This window comes from Anomalospiza imberbis, chromosome 4, assembly GCF_031753505.1.
Source record: "Anomalospiza imberbis isolate Cuckoo-Finch-1a 21T00152 chromosome 4, ASM3175350v1, whole genome shotgun sequence".
Lineage (NCBI taxonomy): Eukaryota > Metazoa > Chordata > Aves > Passeriformes > Viduidae > Anomalospiza > Anomalospiza imberbis.
In genome coordinates, this window is record NC_089684.1 from 53,667,976 (window position 1) to 53,693,530 (window position 25,555).

Sequence of the window (25,555 nt, forward strand, 5' to 3'; positions counted from 1 at the left end):
TGATGATTTCAGATATTCTGCTAGTAGCATGATGATTACATGGCAGCTTTGATGTGGCTAAAATATAATTTTGCTTTCCTCCACTTTGCCTGGTGCAGACAGTGCTATTTCCCTTCTCTATACTGTTGCCCAGGATCCCACACCATAAAGCTTCTTCTGAGAGGATGAAGAAATCTTTTCTGGATGGCAGCTTGAAAACCACGAAAAAATACAAACATTGTTTCAAAGGGAATGGAAGAAATGTGTTTTTACTGAACTAAATCTAGTAAAGATGGCATGGTATAAGAAAAATATACACAGATCCCAGATCTGCATTAAGAAATAGCCCAGAATTTTTCAAAATTATTTTCCAGCTGCTTCATATTGTTGTGGACAAAAGAAGCAGCTGCAGTCCATTTTACCTGGATGGTTAAACAACTGGAGCATACTAGTGAGTATTGCAACATGTTGTTTGCTTGAGGCACCCGCTCTGTGGTGCTTTCCATAGTCAGGAAGTGAGCAGAGCAGAGCAGGGCAAAGGCGCTTCACTCGTGGCTTGCCCACCACCCAAACCTGCTGACAGTGCTGCTCCTCCTGCACAGCCATGGTTCATTCACCTGCAGGAATGACCCCTTGCTCCTTGTTTCCATGTTCAAAATTCCTCCTCTAAACTATTAAACCAAAAGCTCAGATAAACCAAACAGCTCATTTGTTGAACACCAATGCAATTAGCTTTTAAAAACCCATCACATTTATAATTTAAAATTTACTTGCCACATACAGAGTAAAAATAGCCCTAATCTGAAATCCTTATCTATTCTGATCACAAAGGATCAAACTCCTGTATTTTCTCAAAGCATTTTGGCTTCTTTCTTTTTCCCCCCACCTTTCTTAAAGCAATGAATCACACTTGGGATTGCCAAGAGTCACTTAATGAGCTCTGGGGACTCCAGCACCAGTTTTTCAGGAAGTGGCGGGATGCACAAAGAAACCATCAGATAAAGTGGGGGATGCATGAATTTCAGGAATGGGGACATGAAATGACAAACACTTGCAATTTTACAGCATGTAAAAACAGAGGGCAGCAGTCTTCCTAGTCAATGCTTAAGTATTTGGGATTAGGGCATATAAGAAGAGATGTGACCCACAGACATCTAATCATTAGCGAGACAGCCATGACACCTCTGGTTATCTCGTAGATCATAAAATTATAGACTTCAGGAAAAATTTGGGCAGGGGACAAGATGTTTCAGCACTCAGAAACCTTGGGGCAGTTTGAGTATGTTTTGCCATTTTCTATCAAAGCTGTAGGTCTACACAAAAGTCTGCTATTTTCTCTCCTTTTTTCATCACAAGTCCTGAATTCTGTCATTGCAAATAGATGACATGCTCTCATGTATGAAGCTGTAACCTCCCTGCCAGTCCAGTCATCATCTTATTTTGCAAGATAGTTTTTCCATATTGCATCTTTGCAGATATCAAACATAACTTTGAGCCAGCAAAGAGAGAGAAAGCAGCCCAAGACATGTTCATACAGTCTCCTGCAAACCACTTGCTTTGCATGTGCTCCAATGCTAGCTGCAGGTCCTTCAGATGCAATCAGTGTAGTGATAAAACTAGAATAAAAAAAAAATTCACTGAGATAGGGAAAAAAGAGTTTTAACCCTTCTAATAATCTACATGAATGAAGGGAGGGCACCACCATATGTCTTCCATCTCCTCCTTAGGTTTGCAAGTCATACACCATAATTATGGACGGTATTATCCTTTCAGCACTTTACGCATCTGTAACTTCTCTGTGGAATTAAATAATATTTTTATTTCCCCAAGTTATCTGAGTTACTGTAGGCCACAGCAGTTCTGAAATTATCACCTAAAATTGAACACTTTTATTGCCTATAGCATTATTTCAGCAAATTAATCTTTAATACCCAGGCATATAATAGTGAAAAGTCTCCTTTATCTATTATAACTTGTGACTTTTATATCTATAAAGGACACTCATTTCATAGCCTCAGTCCCTATGGACAGTTTGTAAACTATGTACTCACTGTACTGACTTTAAAGGGACTGTACTCCCAACAAGTACTCCAAGAGGATTCAGCAGTGCACCAACCATCTCCATAAACACAGGAAAGACTTTTTAAAAAGGATTAAAGATTTTGGTGGGACAGGAGTTCACAGGGAGCCCATGAGGAAGAAGCAATTTTTGAAACATAGCACTGATTAGGTGCTCAATATTCTTTGAAGAAGAAATTGTAAATGAAGGATGCAACAAAAAATTGTCAATTTTGAAAAGCTTAGCAGTAATATTTAAAAAGGAATCTTTCAAATATCTCAGAAACAGATAAGATACAGACTAAAATTGAACAATACTGCATGGTCATTCATCAATGCCAACAGCAGTTTTAGGCTACTGGTAAACTTTTGAATATATCTCATAATAGTCCTCACTTGCATCTAAATTACCTCCAGCCCCCAAATGTAAATGCAAATGACTTTCATGAATTATATACAGAAGTGTGAGAGATATTAAAGCTCACAATTTGGAAATTGTGCTGTATTTTCCTCCTTAATAAAAGCTCTACTTATAAAGCAATGGTTCATTGGGCATTTTAGAAAGAACTCAAGGAAGAATATGTTTCTATTCCTTTCTTGAATATTTTATACTTCTTCTACCATGCAGTAATTCTGACTGTTATTTAATTGCTCTCATTTAAGAGCTAATAGAAGATATAAATCAGAAAGCTTCTAAAAGATATTACAAGGAAGTTTTATGATCAAAACACAAACAGAATATCCTCCATTGTATTGCTATTGAAATAATATAATTACATCACATCAACCATTTTTATGTTTCTTCTTTGCTTCAGGCACCTAAAAGAGCAAAATGGATTTTTATTCCATTGTAGACAGTCTGATATAGTATTCTGTGCTTCATCTTTTAAAGCAATCAGTCACTATGAACTCTAAAACACTTAGGTTCTTGAAGAAAAAGGCGTTTTTCTCTACTGACATAAAAATATTTTAGCTAAACAATGTCTTACTTAATGCTAGCTTAATTTACCGCTGTCACAAACTTAATGCTGCTTCTAGATCTATAAACTTATATTTATTTTAAATAAAAATCACTCCTTAAAAAATGAGGCAAATCAGTATGAATCCTCACTGAGGAAGGACAATGGAAGAAGATGATGATGATGGTGATGAAGAAGAAGAAGATGAAGGCTAGTTTCCAGTATGCTCAAACCCAACAGCTTCTGAATGCCCCAGAGATAAAGAAATGCCAGTAGGATAGACAATGATAACACTGCCCCATGAACAACAACAAGTTTTTTATATTGCACATCAGCTTGGTTTAAAATCAATCACAGACTAAAGAGATATCAGACTGTCCAAGGCTGGCATTGCTCAGTTTTGAGAATATGCTCCACACACGGGCTGCTTGCAGAAATATTTCTTCCCTCCACACACGCTACTGCCAAGCTAATGCTAATTTCTTTCTGTCAGTCATTCTCCATGGCATTGCCTCAGCAATTAAAATGTAATGTGTGCAAAGAGAAGCCCCAGAGCATTACATGCTTCGATAAAACCATTTTTTTAAGCAAATCAGCATTGCAGATGCACTCCCTAGTTTTATCCCTAAATTCCGATAGTTTTAGTTTATTCATAACTGTTAGGAGTAATGAGAAGGGAATTAATCAGGAATAAGATTTTATTATTAAGGAGATTCAGCTCGGATTCTTGATGGCATTATTTAGACAAACTGAACAAACTGTCCATAGTTCCCATATTGCTGATATTTATCTGGGAACACAGCAAGTGAAACAAGCATCAGTGCAGTACCATGATGTCTGAAAATTCAGAAAAATATGACTTTCAAAGTGGTGTACTTTTTGCAATTATTCAAGAAATCTCCTTTATAAATAACAAACTCTGTCTTGCTAATCCATGGATAAATCTAATTATTAAAATGCATCTGTTGATTAAGGTTTACTTGCCTTTTGAACTTGTAGAGGATGAAAGCCCCAACTGCAACTAGACAAATAACAAAGAGAACCACAATAGCCCAGTAGCCACTGCCTCCTCCAATCCTCTGAGAGTCTGAAATACAAAATAAAAGAACAGTTTTGCATGTCCCCTTCAACATCATTCACATTCTTGAGCATTATTTCTATTTAATTGTCAGGTCAAAAACATTGGTTGTTGTTTTTGCAACCTCTTCATTTCACTCCATCTGGCTTCTTCAGAAAGGCAAAACCACAGAATTAGTTGGTGACTTGTTACTGAAGGACAGAGGACCCATTTAAAAAATAGAAAGCAACAAACAGCATACTCAGTGGTTGTTTGGGTTTTTTCAGGGAATCTAAAGTTGTCACAGTAAATGATCACGCCCCTTAAATACATAAAACAAGCACAAATAAAAATTACAGAATATTCTCATAAAATATTCAAGTCAAAGCTGGACTTTCTAGTTAAAACATCATTTTAACATCTCTCTGTTTAAAATACACACATACTCTCTTCAACCACTTTCCATCAACAATGAATCCAGGGAGGCAGGAAAGGCACAAAACTACCCCTGCCCTATTTCCATTTGTTTTAAACAGAGAAAAAAAAAAACTTAGGACAGGATTAGCAATGTGGAGACCCTACAGCAACCTTCCCATTAGCTGACCAGAAGATCAGAGATACATGGCAGAGATGCAGCAAGCCTTGTGTTAGACCCATCTAGTCACAGCAGCAGAGATAATGGCTGATACAGGGCAGAGAAGTTCTGCTTTCTTAGCAGCCAGTGCAACCTAAAGTGCTTTTAGATCACCAGACAAGTTTTTGAAGCCTGGTTGGCTCTTCCTTCAGGGCACTATTTTGTACAATGGAAGTATTTAATTTATGTTGTGCTTACACAGAAAAAGCAAGAAGCATGTGATACAAATCATGAGGTATGAAAAAATGGAAACATCAAAAAATATTTGTTTGGTTGTGATCGTTCATTATGACCAAATGAAAATGTATGCATCTATACATGCATGTGTATATATGTAAAAACATATATATAATCATATATGCATATGTGTTTATTTATATGTAACAAGTACCAAGTAAATATATACATATGTATTATATGTACACAAACATATTGATATCAAAAGTCTTTCTCCTTAAATTATTCGAACTTGAACAGGCATTTGAAAGTTGGTCTACTGATAGCTTTTTTTGTATATTTACCTGAACTGGAGTCAGCTAAAGTCACTAAGACCCAGTATCCTCCTCTGAGAAAGAAACTGATGTTGTGTGCATTCAGGGCCTGCTTTATAGCTGCTATTCTCTGAAAATAAAACAGAGAGGATGTCAGATGTCTTGTGCTCTGTTCCACTTTGAGACACAATGTTTTAAAAAGGAAAACCTCTGGTTCTTTAAATGGTGAAAGCACTTGTCAATGATGAGCTGAAATCTAAAAGAAATTCAATATGTAAAAATCAAGCAAAACTCCAGAAGACATAAAAGCTGAAAATGACACAATTTTATAGCCAAATCTTTCTTTTTGATTACCCAAGTCTTTACGTTTACCCAGTATGAGACAGACAGCAAGCAATTTGCACACGCTATTGGGTTTACCTGGGTCATAACTCACACAATGCATAATCCATATTAAAAAGCCCCCATTATTCTAACCTATCAGAAGAAAACCTGTGATATCACTTTGGATTTCTTGCCATGAAAATTAACTACTATTTTATAATGAACTGCATGTCATAATTTACCTTACCTCCTTACCTATAATGGAATAAATTGCATTTATAGCTAATTTTTAACAATACTCCATGGAAATATATACATTCATCCATGTGGAAAAAAAAATCAGTATTCCTCTCATTTTCCTCCAGTGAATAGAGCATAGTGAAATATGGTCTCTCATATTTCTATGGAGCAGAACCATAAAATATACCCTCACATCCTAACCCCAGATGACAAATTGCCTGAATTATACTTTCTACTTGCTTGTGTCTCCAACATGGTCAATTTTCTAAAAGATCAAAGCTAGTTTTATACTTTATGCCTTATAATTTGGGACATGACTTCCCAGAGGATCCCAAATTAGAAATCTGCTTTATATCCATGAAACCTTCACAAGTAACTCCTTTTACGATATTATCAATTATGGTGCTCATCTTTTACAAGCTTTTGAAGTATAATGGATAAAAATCCCTGTAGTCCCTCTCATATTATGGACAGACACTATACAAAAGTTCAAATATCATCATTCTTTTTGAGGAATATCTAACTTCTGAAGCTATTCCACTGACTTTATTAATTTTTTTTTTTAAGTGGGAATGACTCAACGTAAGGGTGAAGTGAGCATAGCTTCAGTTATTTCACAAGACAATTACAGCAGACAGCTCCTAAGTATTTATCTTGCTGCCCAAAGCCTGAAAAGAAAATGGATATGACAACTCCACTTAGGAGTTAGGAGTAACTCCTCTTTAGGATTAGGAGGCTTTAAAGTGATGCTGCTATCAATGAATAAAGTTTCTTTGTATCAATCCAGGTTCATTCATGAGTTTATGGTGTACAGTGCCAGAGACAACTACTTAAGGTTAATCTGACTTGCAGCCAGTAAATGAAATTTCTGAGCTCCATAACTTTTAATTCCTCATATTTTCCCGTCAGGTTCATAAGGAACCCAACATTTGGTGTGGTTTTTGCTTAAGTAAAGAAGACTTGTTGGTTGTTTAACACCCCACTGCTGGATTCATACCCAAATCTATATGAACAACCTGTTCTCAGGTCAAAAATTTGAATCTCATATGAATCCAGTCAATGGTTTTGACTTACTTATTTCACTGACAGACTGATGTTTTTTTTCAGGGCTCATAGGTTGCTATTTTTTCCTGCCCCAAGGTATTTATTGAGCTCCTCTCTAGACTTCTTAAATTAAGGTTCATATACCAGCATTTGAATTTTTCATCTTCTTTTCCTACATTTCATTACAATGACACTATTTGAACATATGAACACAATGGCTCCTGCATTATAAGAATGTAAAAGAATGAAAAAAATTATAATATTCAAACTCTTACCCATTTCTACATCTTGGGTTCTGACTTTCCCTTTTTGCCAAAGCAACTCACTGGGAATTTTTGTGAAGTAGTTTGTCTGGATAGAAATCTTCCTTAGAGCCCCTGCCTTCCAGATTATAGTTTAATTACATTTTAATTGACTCTTTCAACTGGACTCATCCCACCTGACATTAGACATGCAGTAAATGTGCATAAATTAAGCAACCAAGTCTTCTCCAGAGTCAATAATTAGAATGGAATACTTTTGAAATTTCTCTGTTCTTGAAAGTAGATTAAATCACAGTCAGTTTTTATTTTTCCCTGCATGTATTTGAAACAAAAAGGGCTTTATCAGAGTGGAATAAAATTACAGAATTTTCCAAAGGGCTCCTCCTACTGCACTGACAACTTACTTACCATCATTGTTATTGATGGCTACTTTTATCAGTAATGATTCATATTCTACATGACTAACCTAATAAACAGTATCACACCCCAATTCTTCATGTAAAGCACCAATAAAAAAATCCAGCAAGCAGCTGTTCCCTGACTGAGCAAGAAATTATTGCCTTTAATCTTTCTGAAATAATGTAAGATTTCCAAATCTAAAAGGTTTTCAGCCAAGAACAAAGAGGTTCTCTTGAAGAAAAGACATTTTATAACTATGCCTAAGTTAAAGGTATCATAGCCACCTCCTCCAAATGTACAGAAAACATTCTGCATTGCTGAGTCCTCACAAAAGTCTCACAACACTGACTTTGAGAACTGGCATGAGCAGCGTGACAAAGCACGTCTTTCCACTGATTCATGATAAAAATCTTCAATATTCTCTTCTAGTAACAGAAGGGAATGTAAGGAATATTTAAACATATGACAACATGAGTATTTTCCTGTTGACTTACCAGAAGCTATTGCTTCTAAGTTTATTTATATAGGTATATTTTCAGGATATTTCTCAAGTCACAATTGATTCTGATATAACACATTTTATCAAAATGTTTGCCATTGAAGTCTAAATCAACAAATTTCTATGCACATATCAATAGCTAAAACAATGTCCATTAGCAATAATATAAAAACAGAAATAATGTAAAACCAGAGCTGTCACAAGAGAACTGGCTGTACATCTCTACAGCATGGTACTCTACAAAACAGAGTTTAAATGTGAGACTGGTGTACCTGACTTATTATCACAGCACAGCATAGGCTGCTGTAATTGCTCCTGTCTCCCTTATTCCTGCTCCAGCCGTGGGTCTGACCTGGTTCATCCCAACAATGTCAGAAATATGCACATATTCTCCAGATTATACAATTACTTTCCCCTTCTAGTGCTCCTCTACTTCCAGAAATCCTTTGCAAGGTCTTACTGGAGAGCTAATTACAAAACTGTGTCCTGCTACACTACTGGGACATCCCTATAGCCCTGCTGAATGGAAGCTTTTCCAAACCATTTGCAGCATGGGATTACTCCTCTTTATGCTTTAAAGGAACTCACATGATGTTTCATACACAAACATGAGAAAAACCTTGGGACAGCATTGATTTTAACTGATACTCTTTAAGCTGCCTTGAAGCACAGCACTAATATAGAAATTGAGATTTAAAGGGAAATAATAACACTTTGCACTGAAGTAAAATGTTTGTACAATCAAAAGGATCTATCACTATTAGTTTCCTTAAATTATTGAACATGTCCATTCCCCACAGGCTCAGAATAAGGAATTTCCTTTAGAAGCTTCACCTTGCTTCTTCAAGAAATGCAAATTTTCAAATAATTTTGAAGTCATAATATTCTCCTGGCTGAAAGCCTTAGTTCATGAATGGGTCTCTAAAAAAGAAACAACCTGCTAAAATTAACTTTCCTGCAACAGGAAATTCAGGAATTCAGACTCCCAGGAATTCTCACTGTGATTACACGGGAGAACAATAGGGGTTTCTGCCAAAAAAAAGTAGAAAACTTTGTGCACTCACACATTTTAATGATAGACACCTGTTCAAGTACTTGGACAACTTCAACATACTCCTTTGGACCTTCCAACATATATCTCATGAACTCCAAACACAATCTATTTGGTTTATGTCAATATGAAGAGCTTTGTCTTACCTATTTCTCCAGCTCTTCAGAGACCGTGACCTTGTCTTAAAAAGCTGTAAAATGCCCTTCAAAGTTAAGGATACCTTACACTGATTCTTTGTAACTGGCAGGACACGAACTGCAAGGTACAGGCACAGAGCTGGGATATGTTTCTTCTCTATCACAGCAAAAGGACAAATACAATAAATTTTAAGTGCCAAACAGTCTTCTGGTTTTCAACTGGCATGAAGTCTTTTACTATGGAGGAAACATGGTTAGAAAACAACTAGGGAGAAACTAATGTCTGACTTTTAATCCTGTGTTCACTATATTTGTTTCTTAGCAATTGAAAAGGACATTTTCGTACAAGGGCAGAAAATACTTGCTTGATGCTATTTACATTATGGGTCAGTGATTAAGATTCTGGGTTTGTTTGGACCTGAAATCTAATTTCTTCTGAAGACAGTGCAGATATTCTTTGCTCTACTGGATCTTCACAGAATGACATGCATCACTGCTGTTTCTGTTTAAAAGATAGACCAATATTAAATATTCTTGAGAAATACACTAATACTAGAATAAAGTAGATTATGCTGGTCTGTACACTGTCAAACACAGCAGACATAGCTGCTGTAGCATTCACATGTATCTTGTCAGATGGGAGTGAGATCTTTACATAGGCAGGGATCACCTCTTAATTTCATATAAAGACAATGAGAGTACAGCCACTTAGTGCAAAACAGGATGAAGACTGTCCTAGGCAGATGTGCATTGCTCTGGTTACCTTATCACTTGTTACGCTTCTCTTCTTTTTTGGTTGATTTGCTGGTAGTAGCACATGCAAGTCAGCAGCTGTGGGCAGACCAGGTTTCACAACTGTCATGAGTGTTTCTTCAGGTATACTGGTCTCCTGTGAAGACAACAGAGACAGACTTTGTGTTTTATATAAAATACATAAGTAACTCCACATATGGCTTTCAGACTTCATTGTTCAGATCCTTAATATTTAAAGGGAATTCCACTAGAAGCTGAATCATGAACAAAGCCAAACATAAATGTACTGAAATGTGAGTTGCTCTTTGAATACTGGAAGACCTAAGTGTTGTTATCACATTAAAGTAATTCAGTGGCATCGAGAAAAAAGGCAAAATGAAGAAGCTTTCAGGTTTTATCAAAACCCTGCAATAGCTGAGCACTTTTGAGATAATATACAAAAAGAAATCCTGAGTGGTTTAGGATCCTTTGTGGGCCATTCAGACACAGTGTAGACTTAGAAGTACGTATTCATTACAGCTACCTTTAGCTTTTGAAGGTTGCTTAGGGAAGTGCTTAATGGACACGGAGAAGTCCTTCAATGTGAGACTAAGAACACTCAGATTCAGCTTCCAAAATTGTAATGAATACCTTCATTCCCCTGCTGAAAGTCAAGTGCATATCTCTGTAAAATAGTTTGTGCAAATTTTGCTTTTAGTCCCAAATTTCTCCATGTTTGAACAATGCAGCCACACAATTCTAGTGACCATACCCTGGGCACTTTCCTTGGCCTTCCCCAAACAGATTCTGAAACTCCATTAAATTGTTCATATACTTTGGCAAATGTTTTATTAATTATTATATAAAAGAGAATTTTATGAGGGAGTAAAATATTTTTGATTGACAGTAGTAGAACTCATTATGGAATGAGTTTAAGTTGATAAAAGCAAGAAATTAATTTGACATTCGATAAGAATCTCAAAAAAAAAAAAAAAAAACCAGCAAACTCTACAAAGTTAAAAAGTTTAGAACTTGATTTGCACAATTGCAAATCCAGGAAGAGTAAAATGATTTAAAATTCAAATATTTTATAAACAATATCAAGCTGTATCTCAGTATTACTACCCTCATGAAAGCCAGTGTGTGCACTCTCAGTTGCTGGCAGGGTGTTTGCCTGAAGGGCTCTCGAGCCCAAAGTCTCCATGAGGTGATCTAATGCCACAGCACTACTGCATAGTTTGTATTTGATTTAATCTACAGGATACAGCTGTTCCAAATCCAGATTTATTTTGTGAACATGCTCTGAAAAACAACTGTGCAAATTGTGTGCCTATATATTATACATAATTTTCAAAGTTACAGAACAAGCATAGGAAATTCTTTCTTTCTGTTTTGTTTTTACACAAAGATAATGTCTGTTATATTACACATTGCTTAGCTTCTAAATCTATCACATTTAAGCTACTTAACACTTCTTGCTTTGGAGTCAGCAGTGTTTGCTAATATGTCTATCTCTAATCCCAGAGAGCAATATTTAGCATTAATTGCCAATTAAGCTGTGTTAGACCTAAACTGTCTGTGCTACAATATCATCGTCGACAGCTTGCACTTAAAAGTGACACTAGGCTCAAACTTGCATGAAATGTGGCTCATGAGGTTCACTTTATTATTTTGCTCTGCCTCCATTTCAAAAAACCTTCCAAATGAGAAGGTATTAACTTAACCTTCAAGCTTTACGACTGGCGAGGGAAAATTTTACAACCAATCTGAAGGAGCACCTTTGCAAGAAGTCGCGTCACCACCCGCCCAATGTCTTCCCTCCACTCCGGTATGTCGGGGTTGTACGTGTCCAGGTCCTTAGTAAACTTCAGAGGAAGAACATGAAAATGATCTAGAAAAACAAAAAGAATTAGCAAGAAATAAACTAGATTGTAAAAGGGGTTTGACAGAACTAAAAGGTAAAAGTCTCAATTTAGCACTTTTTGCTGCGCAGCACTGCAGTACCTAGAACCCCTGCTGCTCTCTGTTGTCAGGCATTCAATTTCCTTCTGTGTTTTCATCAACATCATCAAAATTGTGCCCAAAGACTAAAGAAAGGATGAAGAAAAGGAAACAAAGCAGATTTACATACATGCTCTGGGGTCACAATGTTCCCAATAACTTTTCCCTAGCTCAATAAGGGAGTATTAAAAGGAAGTCATTGGTTTCTTTTATTTGAAATGAAAGTGTACCAATGGATTTTGTTCTCACTGAATCATAAGCATGTGGGGGTTCTTCCACTAGACGTTTCTGTTTTCTGTATAAAATGAATATGTTACTCCATAAATTAGATAAGAAAACAGGAACAGAGATTGTGTGACAAAGGCTAACTACTTCCCTCTTTGAAGAAAAAGTTAAACAAAGGTACACCCACAATATTTCTCTGGATACTGTCTAAAATATCTGAAATACTAGAAATGGGATGATCCTCAGAAAGTAGTCTCTAAAATCTTCCCTTTCTCCCTACAGCATCCTTGGATGAAAACCTAAGGAACTTAATGCAAAGCAGGCATAGAGAACCTCTGGAATGTACAAGTCAAACCTGCTTCCCCCCAATATTTCCAGCAGAATTTTATTTTAACATGGCTTTCTTTTCAAAAGTTTCTTTATTTTCCTGGTGGCCAGTACTTTCATGCTCTTGATATCAGGATTGGAAAAAGAAACACTGGAATGATAAAGACATTGATGCAGTCACACTAAGAGGGTTATGCTTCTAAAGATTTCTTAAATAACTGATGCATTTATAAGTGGTAACATAAATATTATATTCATTTATCTTTAAAAAGGATCAGGTTCATAAAAGCTCCATTTAGCATAAGTGGAGGTTTTGCCATTATTTCAAATTAGTAAGTATACTAAAAGCAAAAATAACAGAATCTTCTGCAGACAATAGAGATGTATCACGTCTTGTGTTGCATGATATCTGAAGGCTTTTAGCTCTGCATTAAAATAAAAGCTTTTATGCTTATCACAATTCCCAAATGTGACAGCACGAATACAAATGTAAATAATTTTCCAGCACTGCATTTTTCACAGTATATTCTGCCTTGCCACCACATTATAAAACACAAAAAAGCCACATAAGGGCACAGTGTGGAACAAGAGCTGAAGGGTTATTTAATAATTACAGCAGAGCTATATTTGATCCAAAATCTCAGATAAACATCAAGGTAACAGTGATATTTTGTGATGACAGGAAATTATTTGACATGGTTTTCAATGCTGAGAGCATTTTCTTCTTTTTTTTTAGAGGTATTTAGACTACTTACACATTCTGGGAAACTTCCTAGTCACAGGCCAAAATACTATTTAAACACATATAGCATCTGGGAACCACAGTAACATTTAAAATAAGCAAAGGAAACAAAATGTTTGAGATAAAACCTCCCATAAAATCCCACTGTTCAGCTTTGTGGAGTTATTTAGTGACTGTTCATGCCTCTAATTTTAACAATTAAATCTGGCATTAGATTTAATTTTACAATAGGCTACTTGTGGTAGGGCTGGTTTTAGAGGTCCATATGAAACAAAAAAAGGAAAAAGACTAATGTCTCACCAAAAACATGGACAACCTTTGAGTCCTGAAGCATAGAGCTTCCACAGGAAACTTGCACTGTAACTCTGACATCACCTGTCTCAGCAAACTTTGTCACCAGAAAACTCTCCAATGTAAGCAGTGGCTTTAAAAAAACAAAGAACAATTGAAAAGAGAACTTCAGCAAGAACCACGAGAACAGTGCTGGAAGAGACTGTTGTTAAAAATATCACCCAAAAAATTTCACATCAAATTTAAATTTTTCAATATTTTATCAAATCTATCTATTACAATTTTCAATATAGAATTTTTCATCCCCTTTAAGGATCCTATATAATCAGAATAGCAGACAGATGAGGAAAATTTCTTTTAGAGTAATCAGTCCAGTACTAGGTTTTCAGTCAGGTCCCACTAAAATTAATGGAGTCTGAGGGAGACTCAGCAGTCTCTACAAGATTGTATGAAGCAACTCATTTGCCTCAAAAAATGTAGGGTATGTCAGGGTCAAAAGGATTAGTGCTGTCAGCTTAGAGCACCAGCCCACAGTGACCTCTAAGGTGGAGCTGAGATACTCTGTTCCCTTACCACATCCTTAAGAATTACAAAACCCTTCACAAGACCCACAGAGCCTCTTCTTGTAATAGCAAATTCAATAATGATGAGCAGACACAGGCTGGGATTAGAGTAGACAGCACATTCACAAGAAGAAAGTTCACTGCACTTATTTGAAGCATTCTTCTGTCACACTTAGTCTGTCTCATAAAGAAAATATCTTACTTATATGTTATTGAAAAAATTGCCTTAAAAGATATAAACCCAGCTATACAATAAATATTCCCCAATAGAAATACTTGGATATTTAATGCTCTAGGACATGTTTATATAGACTTTGATCCCCAAATGAATAACACTAGATTGTTTGAGTGCTCTCAATGTTTTGATATCCTTTAAGATAACACATTTATTTTTGATATGACAGTTATTTTAAGCTCACAGAAAACATTTATCTATACAATGAAAAAAACCCAAACAGCCTATATATATATATGTGTGTGTGTGTGTGTACATTATATATATATATATATATATATATATATATATATATATATATATTATATATATATATATATATATATATATATATATATATATATATATTTGTTCAGCACTTCAATTTACATCACTCGTGTTATTAGCTTGGAAGTGCATAAATCTAAGTTTCATCATTCACCAGGTATGACCCCAAATCCAGTCACCTCTAGAAGTTTTTTTTTTTCCCCCCACAGGTAATGAAGTAGAAGAATTTGTTGTTTCCCCCTGACAAAGCAAACAGTTTAGAAACTGAAAAAAGGGGACAACCTTTATTGGAAAGAGATTGAAATAATCTCTTGAAATAATCAGAACTGTTTGTGTACCTGAAGATTGTTTCCTATCCACCAGTAGAAAACTGTCAAATTAGGGTTCTTGGGCAGAATGACGGCTGTCAGGTTCACCTCCTGGTTTCTCCCAATGACTGGAACAACTTCTAAATTTAAAGCTTGGAGGGGAGCTGAAAAAAAAATTCCGAAAATATAATTGAACAAGAATCTATCAATTTATTAAAACCTTCTTCCTCAAAAGCCTCCTACCTGTTCACCATAAGGTCCTGAATTTATTTTTCCCTCCCTCCTTTCCTCCCTCTTTTACATCCATGTTGAAAGCTATGGACATAATTGGAAAGACCTCATTTCAACTAAAAACCATCTCCCAGATGACCCCAAAACCCCTCAAACAAAAATCTTACAGCAATAAGACAGATCAACAAAATGGACTTCTCTCGTGCCCATTCTTTTCACTCATGTCAAATTCAAGAACACATAAGCAAATACTCCAGTTAAAAACTGGAAAAGGCAATCTCAGCTTTTTTTTTCTTTTTTTAAACTCAGTAACAAAAGATCAAATGAATAGTAATCTAACAAATCTCAATTTGCAAAGGGAAAATCAGAAAACTGAAAAAGAAGGCTGCTGACTACTCATTTTCATTATAAAATATCAGCTGTTATGCTCACACAAAAAATCTCATTAATTCATGCTTTAAAATAGATCTGTACATCAGGGGAGCATTTATTTGCAAATCAAAATATATAACCTCTGGACTCCAAAATGTGCCTTAGAGTAAGTTTATTCCTCTCAGAACTACTAAAACCATAAACATTATTATTTGTTTAAAAGAAATGCATCATTACAATGGTTTTATCTGCTTGTGATATGTTTATTAGTGTTGTGCTGTTTCACAGTACAATAACTGTGTTGAAAGAAAATCTTTCCCTCAGAGGTTTCCCAATATATCAGAATGTCTGAAGGTAAAAGCTTTTTAACAGTACAACATGATAACTACAATTTCTTAACTTCACCTGCACCAGTTACCTGGGATGTGAAACCACTGTATAGCTCAACATTCATTCATTACCCAGAATGAACACTAACCCATCCATTTCTGATCCATTCTAAATATTTTTAACTCATTCAAAGGTTTTTCATCTCAGTGCAAACTTAACGGCAATTAACACTGGTCTTAAGCATTTCTCTTATTTTGTATCAGGAATTGAGTCATTGCTCGTTCACTTCTAATTTCACTTTGGCTAAACTGACTGAACTTCTGAGAGCAAGTTGTCCAAAGTCCTTTTCCACCTCACTTCACCTAATCTGTGTGGTGCTTCATTTGAATGTAAGGTTCTTTTTTACTCTGCATTTTCTCCAATAACTCTTTAACCACCTACATGAATTCAAGAAATGCTGGGTGCTTTAACAAATTATTTAATCTGTAGTTTCATGAGGAGTAAAAATGCTTCTCCAGTGATGATGTCTTGAAAAAAATTCAGAAACGTTAGGAATTCCATTAAACTTGTTCCTCCTAGAAATAGATTTTCCTTCTGGAAGGATCTGAGAAACTTCTTGGCTTTTGCCATAAATGTGTTTTCACAGAGGAAACTGATTACTTTGAGATATGGTTTTGTTCCTGAAGAAGATTACTTTCTCTTCCAAAATTTTTAGAGGCCAAGTTGTTTGGTACTTGAATGATGACTGTAATTTGAACTTTGCTGTTTCTATATATTAAAGAGCTGAGAGTAATTACTGCAAATCCTTCTGCTTGTCTCTGTTACACAATTCCATAATGCATTTGAACAAACTTCATAGCACCCTTAAGTGTGTACAATTAAGACTGAAGTTGCATGATTTCTATTTAACTAAGTAAAAATGTCAGTAGTTTCCAAAGTTCCACACTATACAGGTCATGGTTCCATGAAAAACAAAATGCAGGCAGCAAATGCATTCATGTATGTATGTAGTTCTTCTTTAATTCATTTTATTCTGAGTTCTTGGGCCTCTACAGTTGCCTACTCACATTTATGCTAATTCTAATTTCTGATTTCTCTTGCAGTTCATTAGAAAGTTGTAGATTGTTTAATCTGGATCAGAAAGTATGATTTAGATGACAGGCCAAAATTCTTATAATTGTCCTGCATTACAGAATATCCCACAGCAACCTGGGAGAAGTGAAAATATTTTCCCTACCATATGCCTCTGAAAAAGTTTCCTGGGAAAAATACATCATTTGGAGACTGCGGACTCCTGAAAGTAGGATTCTACAGAGAACCCTGCTTTCATGGCATTCCACAGTGAAAAATGTCCCTTAATGGCTATCAGTGTTTCACTAGAATGTAGAAATTGCCGTTTAATTAGTGACAACTAATTTCCTCAAATCTTGTAATTTACCTAAAAAAATTAAACAGAGCAAATCACATGTAAAGCACTCACTCAAGCAGGCTGTGTAGCACACTTCCATGAGTCTGCCAGTCCCTGTGCAGCATGCAGGGGCAGGCTCAGGAAGGGATCACATCTGCCTCAGTGCGCTGCTGCCTCTGCACTTCAGCGCCAAAGTCCCCCTAATGCACCAGTCATTTACTTGTGCAAAATAACTCTGCTTTCTGTAATTTTACAATCTGCTGCATAAAAGAGAATCAACCTCTTGTAGTTGTACTGTTTATTCTAACATAGGCCATATTAAAAGCACACTTTGATAAAGTCTTCTGCTTTCCATCAGGGCTTGCTACTGCTTGTCATTTTCTAAAGGGTTTGAAGTTATTCTTGGAGAGAAGAATGTCACACAGAGTTTTTCCTGTTCATTGCTTGTACAGATCTACTATTTCTTTGCCTACTCCACTTCTCAGCACCTAGAAGCTTCTGAAAAGTAACAGTGAAGACCTAAGTAATTTATCTGAGCTCTTTGAAGTTGTCAAATGATTTAAAAAACAAACACAACAAAGAAACAGATAATGAAACTGAGGTGTAAAATTTGATTCTTATTCTTTCTGCTTGATATTAACAGGAGATTGGTCTTTAGCATGAATGTGTTTGGCTTTGTCTGCTAATCAAAGCAGAACTGGAAACTCTGAACTCAAGGACACTGACTAGCAAAATACAAAAAATATCAGCAGTCACTAGACAAGCTGACATAAGGCAGATGGCTCTGTGCACAACCTGGTATATGGCTCCAGTGATTTCCATTGCTTTGGGATTAGGATGGAAGATACACCACTCACAACAGAGGGAAACAGACACGTAGAGAATGCAAGATAAGTATCTTTTCCTTTGATGCTACCTGTTTCTGAATTTTTGACACATCTGAAAACAGGGTATAGCTGTCTTGAATCTCAAAGGAAGAGGAGAAATCTGTTCCACTTTTGAGTTTCCTTCTTGATTTCAGTTATGAGATGACTGAGGTACATTAAGCTTGCAATGGTGCATGATATTCCCTGGGCCGTGCTATTCTTTATTTTATATCTGTTTGATTGGGTTTTTTCAGTCTTAATTAAGGAGAGGAGGAGAAGTATAAGTCAAGTAATACTGCCTACAAACATTTGAAGTTATACCCAAGCACCACTTAAAACCGTGAGAATAACTACCTAAAATTTAGATTTAGAACCACTGAGATTTTGACTATTTTTTAAAATCATACAAGAGCTCATGTTTCCCAACACATTTGTTAACTTGCTTTACACTGCACCTGGAAGGTCTACAAAGACATAGCTCAAATAATAAAATTTTAGCTGCTAAGGCTGACAAGGGGTGTTGAATCAGGAAGACGGATCAAACCGGAAATTTATACTGAGGCATGCTTGGTATTTAAAAGATTAATAAACCATCCTTCTGCCAAATCCAAATGAAACTAACCCTGACCTCCTACTGGATTAGGTTTACAAGCCTCTGCATTACCAACACACAACACTGCAAGACTGTGTGAGGATACTGAAAAAATATGGTCTTTCCTAATTGTGACTAGTAATTTTCCTTCCTACTTCATAGCTGACATGAGGTTTTTACACAGTGGCGAAAGTGAGAAAACCAAAGAGCTGATTTACAGCTGACTTGGACGAACACCACAGCCTCGTCATGCCCAGCCACATTCTCAGCCTTCACCGACACGCGGTAAATCCCAGGATTCTCGTAGCGGTGACGAATGGGCTCTCCAGTCATCGTCAGGTTCACGTATATTGCCTTAAAGCCGTCTCCAAGATCTACCTGGTATTTGGTACTCAATACATCACCCTAAAAGGAAAACACATCAAAAATATCATAAATGGCCACAACCAAAATATACAGGACACACGTTCATAACCTTTTACAGAATCACAACAGCGTTTTCAGCCCCAGCCAGACATCTTGACCCAATTGCAACAGCTACAGTAAAACCACTACTGCCATGGTAATTACATTAGTGCAACAGATGCTGCGTGCACTAATAGAGAAAATACCACGTTTACAGGGCAAGGTGCTACCTTAAAATTATATACCCCAGACCACTAACCAAGTTGTATGCCACAGAAACCATCACTCTTCTCTTAATGCAGCTGGAAATTATATAACATAATGGTGCAGGGCAGCCTCAGGTTCAAAAGTGATGCTCATGTGATTGTAAGCAACTGAAGATTGCTATTTTAGCTATTTACTACTCATCGCACAAGCTTCTAGCCTTTGCAGTTATAAAGTAAAATTAATTGGCTTAGATGTTCTTCACAGCACTTTCCAGCTGCCCCTTCTTACTGTCAACCATGTGGCCTTTAAGACCCAAGCTGGGATCTTCACACAGAGTTGTAGAGTGTTACACTGAGCTACCAGCATGCCAAGAACTAACATGCTCTAGTGCAAAATTAGATGCATGCTTAGTAAAGCAGATCACTGAGCTGAGTTTGGGAAATGGTTTAAAAGTCCAGCCAAATAATCCTGTCATGTCAAATAGCTCATGCAATTTATAATTCATCGTACTGCTGTTAAGTGCTCCTTTAAGTGACACTGTTCCTAAATTCACGCCTAAAGTACCACGAGGCTGATACCACTGTCAGAGGACAAACATGCCCATCACTTATGTTGTCATGGCATAGCTGCTCAAAAGAGAAATCAGGCCTGTGCCACATGGACTGGTCATTTGGATGCAGTCAAAGGAAAATTGGTTTTAGCTATGAGCAGCAGCACTTTCTCAATACTACTGGCAGCACTGCCTGAGCAAGTGGCCCTGATTCCTTGACCTCCAGCAGTGTGGATGCCCCTGCTTGCTTGCCAGAGATCATGGGCATCCCAGCCTTGCAATTCAGACAGGCTGCAGGAAAAGCCTCTTTGTTGTGGAAACACAAGTATTGATTTCAAAAACTTCCTTGCCTCTAGAAAAGGAATGTATACACCCATATGCTGGTCAAGTGACATGAAAGGCCATCAAAGCAGAAAAGGATTGACATTAAAGTATTCAAAAATCACTTCATTTCTCCAAAAGCCACTCTCTGAAATTGCTTTATTTCAAAATTTAATCCTAAAAGGAAGCACTAATGTAATTCTTTTCACAATGACAACGATCAGTCAGTGATTGCAATAATCTCCCTAAGAAACTAGTGAATTACCCAGAGTTGGACACTTTTAAGATTTAGCAGGACAGGTGCCAGGCATCTTATCCAGCCCTATGCTTTTTCCAAGAGAGGTTGGACCAGATGATCCTTGAGGTCCCTTCCAACCTGTCAGTCTATATTTCTATGATTCTTTGAAAATCAAAGGAGGTATCATGCCTAGAACATGCATACCCTGCCATTACAAAAGGAAGGAAAACATACTATTATTTCCTCCTTTTATTATTTTGTAGTGTGGATGATTTTCTTCCATGTTTTATCACATGAAACAACATTGCTTATAATGTAAAAAATACCCATAATAAGGAACCTGTAGGATTATCAAATACTTAAGCACTATATTTCAAAACACATAAAGGGCTGTGAAAGCATCTTCATTGTGAATAGTTTTTTCCCAAATAACATCTTTCTTTTGACAACAGAAGAGTAGAATTTTGCAGAGGAGATAATAGGTTATTAAAGATTAAAGCAGAAGAGATAACTCCTTGCCAGCAATGTGTTAGTAAGTGGAATCTCTTTAGATGACATTAGCTTGCATACAATTCTTGTTCACTCTGTCTAATGCTAACAACTGTACACGCATATTTTTCCCATGTGAGACAGAAACCAGCATTGTGAGACAGTAGAGGAAGATTCTCTTAATGTTTTATTCGAATAACTTCCCTCATGTAAAGATGAGGGTGCTTTCTTCAAAACCCCAAGGTATTTCTATTTCCTGACCAGTAAAGACAGAGAATGGAGAGATAGCAAAACAGTGACAAAGGGAAAAGGCAGCTAAATCTATAAGGAATTGGGGCTTTCACTTCCATAAAAAATATAAGATTGTCATGACATTATTTATTCATATATTCAGCCAACAAAATTTGGGGAAAATTATGATCATGATGGTGCATTTAGTTGTTATTATTATTTCTGAGGACAGTTGCAAACTGCCCAAACGTAGCAGAAGCCTGCATCTTTTCCTCTCTGATATCTGGTATTCCTGCACCTAACAACATGCATTCACAGAAACTAGCAAATTAATTTTGTTCACCAGAGAAAGTAGTATGTTTTGGTTTGTTGTTGTAGAGCTGATTCTTAAACTCAATAATTGTTACAAATTCTCAATAGACTTTGTCATACAGATTAAGTCCTAAGCAATGCCCAGGACATTTGAGTTTAAATATTATTCTTAGCCATAGAGGGCAGCAAACTGCTATATTTCTTCTGATGTATTGAGCAAAGACTTCACCAAAAGACAGAGCAAGGGATTCTCTTCAAGATCCCTTACTTCTGGAGATTTGTGAATAATTTTAAATGCTTTTCATACTGCCACAGAGATTCATGAAATCTTCAGTAGGAAGAAAGTCAAACTGCCAACCAAAATCATTAGAGTCCAAATTGTAACCAAATGCTCTAGGCTTACAATAAACATTTCCAAACAAACTCTAAAAAGAGAAGGCAGCAGGACTTGCCACACAAACTGGTGGGGCACAGCAGACACTGCACACACTGGGACACAGAGCCTGCAAAGTATTAAGCAGCCCAGTGCTCTGCACGTAACCTTCTTGATTCTATTACAGAAATAAATCCCAAGTGCTCGATTTATACAGCACAGGTTTGCCAAAATGTGTGAACTTTCTTCAAGTTCTTGCAAACCAGTGGGGTTAGCCAGGATTACAATCCTCTGGTAACCTGAGCAGAGCAGTTATAGCTTAATGTTAAAAAATAAGCATGAGAAAACAAACCCATGGCAAACAATTCATCCAAAAGCTACTCGCTGCTGTTGGTCAGGGCCTTAGGGAATTGTCTCTCAATAAACAGAAAAAAAACCCCATATCTTTGGCAACACAACTAATATATAATAAATATTCTTATGCTGAGCTATTTGCTGATTTCTGCAATGCTTTGCCTCATTCCTTTCTGAAAGGCTGATTCTGAAAACACCTAAATGCAAGCATTAAATGTTTTCTCCATTTTTGTTCTTCTCTGGTACAGCAGTTGAAATTTTCAGTCCAAGAAGACTTTGGTAATCCAGTTACTCTGATTTTCCAAGAAAACAGTGGCTTTTCTGCTGAGGAGACAAATCCAGTTCTATGGGTAGAATTTGGAGGTTCACTGAGTTCACTGGCTTATCTTATTCACTTGACATCAAGTTTCAGTATTTAGAAAGCTATTAATCTTTGTCTCAAGCACAAAGTAATCTTCATTCAGCAGCAAAACAGGTAGGAATGAAACTAACCCTAAAATCAGCAATTCAACTTCCATGTACCCAATGTTTATTACTACCTGCTCTTGTTGGACAATGAATGTGATGTCTTCCCCAGGCCTAACAGCCAGACTTTCTTCTCTGATGCTGATCTGAAGTCCCTTGGGAGCAATCAATGGACACATATGGTGTGCTAAGTTTTGCTGCAGGTCTACTCCACCTTCACACACATTAGAAACAACTTTCCTGTACCTGCAAAAACAGTAAACAGTGGGTACAGTGAATTGGAGGTAAGCAAAAGAGTGCCAGCAAAGGGACCAAATGCATGTGTGATTGAGGCTACTGCATTTTCCTTGGGTTCACAAACAGACAAGATTGCAGAATATCAAAGCCAACTAACAATGCAGGTACTTTCATTGAGGATACTTTCGTTGCCTTTAGTAGGGGAAACCTACTGAAGAAAGAGGGTGTGGAGTGTGGATGAGAATTTCACTGGCATGCACTGGAACAGTCTGTGTTTTCCAACTTAGAATCATGCCTGACTAGCCCTCAGGGACCTGGACAGTCTTCTGTCCTCTCTGTCATCCCCTTTTCTAGTATCCAAATCTTCAACGCTCTAGAGATCTGAGTTCAGATCCCAAAGATCAGAAAGAAATTAGACCAAACAGCTTCTACATTAACCCAGAACTAATTGCTTAACTGCTGCTTCCAAATCTGTTTCTCAAAATACTTAAAGCATTTGTTTAATATAACCAAATAAAAGAGTGAAAAGACTCACACTTTTAAAGTGCTAATAATGAAATAGTCGGATGTGTACAGTAATTATTTACAGATCACTTTCACACAGGTATGTTCTTTTTAAACATCTTTACAATCAGAGTTATATATCATTCTTTTAAATTCCCACTCTGTATATCACAGCTGTCAGCCCCAACCCAAAAGGCAGCATTTTCCTCTGTAAGGTAAATATACACAGAGACTGTGATTCTATTGCCAGATTGGACATTTCAGCATTTGGTTCTCATCTCCACAACTGACTGTGATGGTGTTATGATAAGCCAGAATAGATGCCAGCTGCAAGTTATTCTCAGCACAGACGTCAGACTACATTGTACTGTATATTCTATGCAGTATTGTTTATAGTTACTAAAGTTTTCCTTTGATTCTGAGTGTCCCATATGCTCAGGAAAATAATCTATTCTCATAGAACTCCTTGCCCTTATGGAAGTGAGAAACTTGGAAATCCTGTGAGATTTTGCCAGGTCCTAAGAGTTATTCATTGGATCCAAACTGAAAATTACACTGAACCCAAGAAATGAGCTAAAAGAAAATACTATGAATGAACATTCCTATTGGAAGTGTAATAGCAGATACAAAATATTACCAAAAAAACTTAAAATTTTGAAAAGACAGCTCTGCCTCTTCTCAAATGGATTCGTTTTTAAACTGCTGGGAACATGCAAAGCAATATTTTTCTTTCATCAGTCTATAGGAAGCTTCTGCTCATGCTCTAAGGTCAGAATCAGAACTTTTCCATTTCCCAGTTTTACAGTTTGCCTTATTTACATTTCACAGAATCATAGACTGGTTCGGGTTGGAAGAGACCTTAAAGATTATCTCTTTCCAACCCCCCTGTCATGGACAGGGACACCTTCCACTTGATCAGGTTTCTCAAAGCCCCATCCAACCTGGCCTTCAACACTTCCAGAGATGAGAAATCCACAGTTTCTCTAGGCAACCTGTGCCAGTGTCTCACCACTCTCCCAGCAAAGAATTTTTTCCTATTATCTAATCCAAACCTTCACTCCTTCAGTTTAAGGCCATTCCCTGTTGTCCTATCACTACGTGTCCTTGTGTAAAAACCCTCTCCAGCTCTTTCGTAGACTCCATTTAAGTATTTAAATGTGAATTTCTTTCAAATCACATTTGAGGCTGCTGGTTGAAATATTCTCCCCCTCTCTAGAAGCCGCATCAAGCCCATGAAATGCAAAATCATCTTACCCGGTGCTGCTGGTGTATGCCTGCCCCAACACACAGTCTTCAGGAGGTGCTTCTGGGTTAAACCAAAAGTCAGCAAAGCATTTGCTCGACTCCAACTTCAGAGGTGCAGAGCGCTCAAACCCATAATCACTGAAAAACATCAACACCAAATGTGTTACTATTCCTACTTTAGTCTGCAATCCAGTTTGGGGTGAATGAGACTAAATTTTTCAAAGTCAATATATTTTTTCAGTGTTATTCCACGAGATGAACATACAAGTTGATGAAGCCAATTCTGTTCTAATTTCAGTGGGAGTTGTGTATACCTTTGGGGGAAAAACTGGTTGCAATTACTTTGTCAGTTCTGCAAAACTGGTAAAAAGAGATTTTCTAAAGGTTTACTTTGACACTCAGACCAACCATTTATTTTCTTTTTTTTTTTTAAGCTTGTCTTTAAAATTAATTCAATGGTCATTTTTCAGGTCTTGATCAATAGTGAAGAACATCAGGATTTGTTCCGTCAGGTGAAACAAATACTTAAACATGGCAACATTTTTAAACAAAAGCAAATGCAAAAGAAACCTGTTATTTAATAACAGGTTGCCTATTTGTTTATACATGTCTATGTAGGAACAGGGGCAAAGGAGGAAAATAAACCCATCTCAAACTCTACATAAATATTTATTAGAAATAAGTCAAAAGGCCCACAGACAGACTCACCATAAGAAATCAGTGTTCACACATTCACAAACTTTGGATGTGAGAGCTGATGTGAAACTTTTCCCTTTAATGCACCATGATGAAATCTTCCTCTTTCGAAAGCTTCTTCGCTGGCCCATGATGCAACGATCACCCTGAATAGCAAAGCACTGGACTTAATGCAACAGAACCTCCACAAACAGACTTTGTGTTGTCCTGAGAAAGGCTGGTCTTGCTGCCAAGACTATAAACCTTATGAACCCTCTGATCCTCAGGTATATAGGTACAGAAAGCCCTCATATCCACTGCTGT

General features: G+C 36.8%; 1 protein-coding gene across 11 annotated transcripts in view; it reads right to left on the minus strand.

Annotated features, from left to right (window-relative positions):
• SORCS2 (sortilin related VPS10 domain containing receptor 2) overlaps positions 1-25,555 on the minus strand; it is a 540,320-nt gene that overhangs the window by 17,708 nt on the left and 497,057 nt on the right. For all 11 annotated transcript variants that reach the window (XM_068188612.1, XM_068188611.1, XM_068188610.1 and 8 more), the window contains 10 exons: positions 25,265-25,398; positions 24,566-24,694; positions 22,645-22,816; positions 18,844-19,030; positions 14,857-14,990; positions 13,463-13,586; positions 11,646-11,758; positions 9,899-10,024; positions 5,209-5,308; positions 3,981-4,083 (listed from right to left, as the gene is read on the minus strand). In XM_068188612.1, coding sequence (XP_068044713.1) covers positions 3,981-4,083; positions 5,209-5,308; positions 9,899-10,024; positions 11,646-11,758; positions 13,463-13,586; positions 14,857-14,990; positions 18,844-19,030; positions 22,645-22,816; positions 24,566-24,694; positions 25,265-25,398 — 1,322 coding nt within the window. The remainder of the gene's footprint in view (positions 1-3,980; positions 4,084-5,208; positions 5,309-9,898; positions 10,025-11,645; positions 11,759-13,462; positions 13,587-14,856; positions 14,991-18,843; positions 19,031-22,644; positions 22,817-24,565; positions 24,695-25,264; positions 25,399-25,555) is intronic.